This window comes from Ailuropoda melanoleuca, chromosome 3 (genome assembly GCF_002007445.2).
Source record: "Ailuropoda melanoleuca isolate Jingjing chromosome 3, ASM200744v2, whole genome shotgun sequence".
NCBI classification, from domain to species: domain Eukaryota; kingdom Metazoa; phylum Chordata; class Mammalia; order Carnivora; family Ursidae; genus Ailuropoda; species Ailuropoda melanoleuca.
The window spans coordinates 25,372,823-25,379,401 of NC_048220.1; the positions used below are offsets into that span (position 1 = coordinate 25,372,823).

Sequence of the window (6,579 nt, forward strand, 5' to 3'; positions counted from 1 at the left end):
ACACACACACACACACACACACACACACGTCAATGCCCTGGTTGTGAAACTGTATTATAGTTTTGTAAGACGCTACCATTGGGAGAAATTGGATAAAGGATACCTGAGACCCTTCTGCATTGTTTCTTGTAACTATGTGAATCTATAATTATCTGCTAAAATAAAATTTTAAACAATGGCATCTGGGGCTTGCATTGTATTTCTACCGGACAGCCCCGCCCTGGGGTTTCCTGGCTCCCCCACGTCCCCTGCCCCATCTTGGTCCAGCATGAAACCAGAGCACCCCCAGCCCCACCTTTTATTGCCAAAGACCCCACTGCCCATCAGGGGCCACCAACCTCCTTCCTTTCTGTCTCTGTCATCCCGAACTGGTAGTGGCCCAGGAGGAAGGGCCACACGGCCTTGCGGATCTCTGGCTGGATGCCGCCATAGTAGATGAGATGTAGCAGCTCCCGTTCCTCATAGCTCTGTGGTAGGTGGAAGGAAGTAAAGGGTTGGTCAACAGAAAACCAGAAGGAGGGCTCCGTGACCTGACAGTCCCACTTCTCAGACCTGGCCTTTAGAGATCATGCTGTGAATAAGCAAAGCTGTGTGTACCGGGACAGTCATCCTGGCATCACATGGGAAAACCCCCAACTGCCCACTGATGGAGGAACAACGCATCCCTACATGGGAACACCACGTAGAAAGGGCAGGAGGAGGAAGGACAGGACGTGCATCCGTGAGAACTTACACAAAAAGATGTTCAAAGTGTATTATTAGGTAGAAAAAAACACCAAGAGGCGGAACATATCTAGTGTGAAGCCATTTTTTGCAAAAAATCCCAAAAGGTCGGTATAGAATGAACGAACATTTCTACTGAATTTTTAGTCAATGTTGTGCATTGTGTCGATATGGCAGCATGAGCTCAAAGTCATTAATCTTGACTCAGCTCAAAGAAAATTGTTTAAAAGCAAATCAATCCCAAACGAACATTTCCAGCTGGCTCTTCATGCACTAATGACTCCCCTGCACACTAGGATGACTTTAAAGTCGTCACTTTCAGGCAAAGACTTTGCAGTTATAATTAGTCATGCTGGGCGCCCAGCAGGCCCAATCTGTTCATGTTTGTGTGTGTGTGTGTGTGTGTGTGTGTGTGTGTGGAAAGTACCAATGACTACTAGAAATCTACTCTGAAGGGTAGTAGGGTTCTGTTTCCTCCTATCTCTTTACATTCCAAAATTACAAGCATACGTGACATTTTTTAAAGTAAGCTCAATGCCCAGCATGGGGCTCGAACTCACAACCCTGAGATCAAGAGCCACATGCTCTACTGACTGAACCAGCCAGTTGTCCCACTGATTTTACATCTCAATGCACGTCTTAGATGTACCCAACCACAATGGCAAAACCAGCCATTCTTTTGTCTTTGTTGGAAATTTTAACTTGTATTCTGCAGACAGCCTTGTCAAAGCTGCTTAAAAATCTGAGAACTATTTGTGTCTGGGGCTATAAACTCTTCATCAAAAAGCCACCAGCTTGGGTCCTGGAGCCCACAGCTGGACTCCATTTCCCAGCCTCCCTTGCAGTTAGGTGTGGCCATGTGATGAGGCGCTGGCCAATGGGATGTGGCAGGATGTGCTACAAGCCATTTCCAGGCCAGGGCTTTGAAGGAGCAGGGGTACTCCCTTCAGACTCTGCATTTCCCCTCTCCTAAGACCCTGGAGGATGGTGGGGCCATAAGAATGAAAGACCCCTGACCCTCTGGAGGGAGGACAGATGCCCACTCGCCAGGAATGCCCACCTAGGACTCCTCAGCGAGCAAGAAATACACCCCATGATGTCAAGCAACTGAAAAAGTGGGGACATTTGTTATACTGCAGCTCAGTCCACCTTAATACAACAATGCAACCAAGAAGGGTAAAAATACGGCCCGTTTGTGAAAGGGCTGCAAAAGTGTTAGACAAAACATTTTCATTTTTGACTACTTTATTTTTGCAACCAACTTGTCCTTAGACTAGTACCTGCCAAACTGGGGAGATCACTAGAAGCGTTTGGGGAACTTCCAAAAAATATAAATTCTTGGGCTCTACTCCCAGAGATGCTAAATCAGTAACACTGGAGTAGAGCCCAGAAGTCTATAAATCTTTCGAATTCCTCAGGAAATGTGCACTCTCCCAGGCCACTGGGGATTACGAACACTGTGACTTTTTTGAGAAAGTAAGCTGGCACATCCATTTAAATTTTAAATGCGTATCAATCAATTTCTAGGAATCTACCCCTGAAATAAAAGCACTAGGCAGAATGATATGTGCTTAGAAAGATGTTGACTGGAGCACTGTTTGAAATAATTTTTAAAAAGAGAAAGAGCCCCGTTGTCTATCATTAGGGGAAGATTTGAATAAATTATGGGCTACTCATCTCTGAGGTGTTAAGGTGCTAACATTCAGTATTTCACCTAGAGATCTGAAAGACGTCTTTGATATAAACTGAAATTGTTGCTTAAAATAAAAATATAACATAGCCTCATTTTAAAAAAATAAGAATTAGAGACATAACTGCATAGACATATCTATGAATATATAAGCACAGGAAATATATGTCAGGATCTCTACATAACTGACACTATTCATTAACTCGGGATCAGAATGAATGCATTGTGGCAGAAAGAAGGTAACTAAACAATTTTCGTTTTATACACCAGCATTCTTTGTTGTTTGAGTTGTCCCAGTAAGTAGGCATTCCTCCTGTTGTTTAGAAAAACAGCTAATTTTAGCAAAAAAAAATGACAAATAACCCTTCTGTTTGTCCAGGTTTGGGAACCAGTTTGTTTCTCCCAGAGTCCCCAGCATTCCCAAATTAATACACAGGATAGCACCTTTCCCCAGCATGGGGAAGCCATGCCCTCCCCAGGGCCCAGATGGGAAGGCACCCGGCGGACTGAACCACCGTGTTCATCCCGCATGGAGAAATCAGATCTCTCTTCTGAATGCCTGCTGCTGGCGGCAGTTAGACTAGCGTCTATCAAAATGGATTCTGCCTTTCACACCAGCCATGGTGGTACTTTTCCAACAAAGGTCCCTATGGCCCCACACATTTGAGGGATTGTTCCATATGCTCCCCCCCACCCCAGCCACCCCCAGTTTCTTTAGATCGACAAGTGTATCAGCCTAGCCAAGGTTCTAGGAAGTGCTGCAGGGTACAGAAAAGTTGACTCATCTTGTTTCCCAAACTCCCCGACCATGAAGCTTTTTTCAAACGTAAACACCTTCCTTGCGGGGGCATTGGCCTTCTGATAAGAAAATCTTAGAAATCTGTCTCCCGGTGAAATATCTAATGGGAGGATTCTCCGGCCCTGAGGCAGAGAGGCACGTGGTGGGCTTTCCTCGGCCCAGCTGCCTCCTCTGACTTCGCTACCTCGGTCACTCTAAGTAGTTCAACTGTGCTGTAAGTTCCTTCCTGCTGGGGACTTAAAGCACTTCTTGCAGCACTGAACATACAGCTGGTGCTTAATAAATGCTTGGTGACGGATTCATTCTTACTCCTTCTACACGAGAATATGTACTTTCCATCCTCCTTGATCCTCACCCTTACAGGCAGAAGTGGGCTGTGGGTCTTGGAACTCTCAAGAAGGGAAGGGCCTTTGGGTTGGGTATGCAGAACCCAAAGGTGTCATAACAGCCTTGAGTCCCCACAAGCGGGTGGGTCTACTGCTCGGATGACCAGACAGTCCCCGCACAGGCTCTGTCTGCCCCACCGCAGACCGAGCCAGGCCAAGCCTTACTATGCTGTCCTGAAGGTACTGCTCCCAGATCCTGGCTGTCAGCCCATGCCCGGCATCACAGGGCGAGTCTGGAGACACGATCATGTGATTGACCAGGGCTGACAGGTGGGTCCTCATGGTGGACAGGTGTCTGCAGTAGGCAAGCCCTGGAGAGGGAGGGAGGGAAAGTGCCATCATCCACCACCCAACCCACCTTGTCTTGTCTCATGGATCTCAAAGCACTGCCCCGCCCCCAATCCTAGTGAACCTTCATAACCTAGAAAGTCCCACCATCCCTTTCTTCCAGGTGAGGAAGGGGCTCTGAGGGGCAAAATCCCTTGCTGGCCTGACTGCTTAATAGTTGGGTGAGCCTGGAGACATCCAATCACCTTTCTTAGCCTGGGCCCGGATGACATTATTTCTGCCAGAAGCCAAGGTATTTAATCCATGGGCAGAGGCCAGGAAGGGGCGGCAGGAAGGAGGTGGTAAGTGACCCCACAGTCTCGCTGTGCCTCTGGGTGCCTACAATCTGTCCCAAGGGAGGAGAGCGGCAGAGGTGGATGAATCTTGTGCAAAGTGCAGCTGGATAAAGGCGGCCCTGGGAGATGTACCTGGTTTGCTTTCAGAGATGGCTCTGTACTCTTAAAGGGATACCTACTAAACTGCTGCCCCTTACTTGCTCTGCCCTGGGCACCTGGAGGGCACAGTGCCTGGTACACAAGAGGCACTCAGCAAATTCCAGAGTGTGTTTGTTCTACCTGTGCCCCCACCCTGACTCTCCCTTATCAACTCCTAGAGAGGACCCTTCTGGGGCCTGAGGACAGGCCCCTACCAGCAATGAGGAGGAGGAGGGGGAGGGGATAGAGGAGGGGGAGGAGAAGGGAGTGACTAACATTTACACAAGCACGCACTACGTGCCAGGGAGCTGCCCAGAGCTCACATACTTAACTCACTAAATTCTCATGACAACCATATGAAACAGGTACTCCTATCGTCTCCACCTTATAGACAGGGAAACCGAGGCACAGACTGCTTATGTCTCCACCCAGGTCACACTTCTAGGAAATGCAGAGCTGGGATTTGAACACAAGCTGCACAGCACCAGAACCTGGGCTCTTAACCACCACCAGGGATGAGCCATTGAATGTGATAACATTGTTCGAGATCCCTCTCGACCCCCAACCCTTCCTCCAGGAAGCTCTTCCATTTGGGTCCCATAAATACTCGTCCAGGGCCTGCTCCACGCCAGGCCCTGCATTAGGCACTGGGGATGGGTATAACAGAACATGCAAAAATCCTTGCTTTTGGGAGCTCACGCTCTCCTTGCCCCTCCAGGCGCTTGGGCACATAGCTGGCACTGCTATTCCCCAGGCCTATGCAGGATATATTAACACTTTTCTAGAATCCCTGACAATACACACGTTTTATCTCCCTCATCTAGGCTGGGAGGCTGGGAAAATAAAAGGTGCTAAGAATCAACACAGCAGAGTGTAGGAAAACAAACAAAACAGCCTTTGAGGTCAGGCAGGCCTAGGTTTGAGTCCCAGCCCTGTCCTGCATTAGCTGTGTGACCTTGGACAAGTCACTCTGCCTCCTTGTGCCTTAGCTTCCTCATATGATAAATGGAAATAATCAGAATACCTGTATTTAAGCTTTAATTTTTAACTTCTCCTTACTCTCCTGCTTCTGTCCACAGGTGAGGGGAACGGACTTTCGCTGAGCACCCATGACATGGAATGCTGGGTGCTAGGGGCTTTATACAGGCTTCTCTTTCAATTCTGAGAGCAAACCCTCTAAGGCAGGCACTGGGGATGCAATGGTGACCAACCAAACCCCTGCCACGAGGAGCCCCATCGTTGGCTGCCCTCTTTAAGAGCTAGAGATAAAACTTATGCCCAGTCCCTGGTGGCGGAAGTTCAGGCTCCGAGAAGTCCGCCTAACTTCACTAAAACTAAACGCATCCAGGAACTAGGGGAGCCGAGGTTCACATGCCAGAGCCGGGCTCCTTCCCCTGATACTGATGCCATACAACAGGCATTCGATCAATGCGCCCGTAGACCACAGTGGCAAATAAGGCCAGTACGCACATCCATAGAAGGCTCTGGAAAGGATCTGGTACTTCATGTTGTCACAGAGGAGCTTGAGCGGTGCCCTGCAGGTGGAGGAAGAGGGGACACTTAGAAAAGACCACACAGAGCCCACGTTTCCTGGAGGAGCGGAGCCCGTTACCTGGAGGGGGCAGATTAAAACCAACCAGCCAAGGGGACTCTGGGGGGACTACTGTTTCCACCCATACGGCCACTTCTCCTACCAGCTTTGGGGTCACTCTCTCCTCAACTCTCTGTGGTTTGCATGGGCTGATTCGACCCCGTGCAGGACTCAGGCTGGAGGCACAGGCATTGGGTAAGACGTGGTCATATGATCCGACCTGAGCCAATGAGAACAAGCCCTGGGACTTTCGCTGGAACTATGGGGAGATACACACTCTTTTCTCTGCTCGAGCTCCTAAACCAGAGGGATGTGGGGCAGTGGCTGCTGGGATCCATTTCTGCCACTGCGTGGGAAGGGCCTGCCTGAGAATGAAACCATCACAGAGGCAGCCAGAGGCAAGAGGTGACGAAACAGAGATGTTTGTGTTCTGAGCACCTGGAACCAGCCATGCCTGAAGTCACTGCACCTCTGGACTCCTCAGTTCTGCTGAGATTTTCTTCTGTATTTGAACCAGTCTGCAGTAGGTTTCTGTCACTTGTAGAAAGAGTTCGGACTTCTGAAGTGACCCAGCTAAACCAAACTGAGCCGAACTGGGACTCAGAGTCTGGCTGCTGCAAAGGAGGTGA

The 6,579-nt window shown here is 49.1% G+C and overlaps 1 protein-coding gene across 1 annotated transcript; it reads right to left on the minus strand.

Annotated features, from left to right (window-relative positions):
* Positions 1-235: 235 nt before the first annotated feature.
* On the minus strand, positions 236-6,535 carry LOC105235256 (small G protein signaling modulator 1-like). Its single transcript, XM_034656048.1, has 3 exons — positions 5,830-6,535; positions 3,764-3,909; positions 236-467 (listed from the first exon to the last, which is right to left on the minus strand). The coding sequence occupies exons 1-3, from the start codon at positions 5,864-5,866 to the stop codon at positions 324-326; spliced, it is 327 nt and encodes a 108-aa protein (XP_034511939.1). The 5' UTR covers positions 5,867-6,535; the 3' UTR covers positions 236-323.
* Positions 6,536-6,579: the final 44 nt, after the last annotated feature.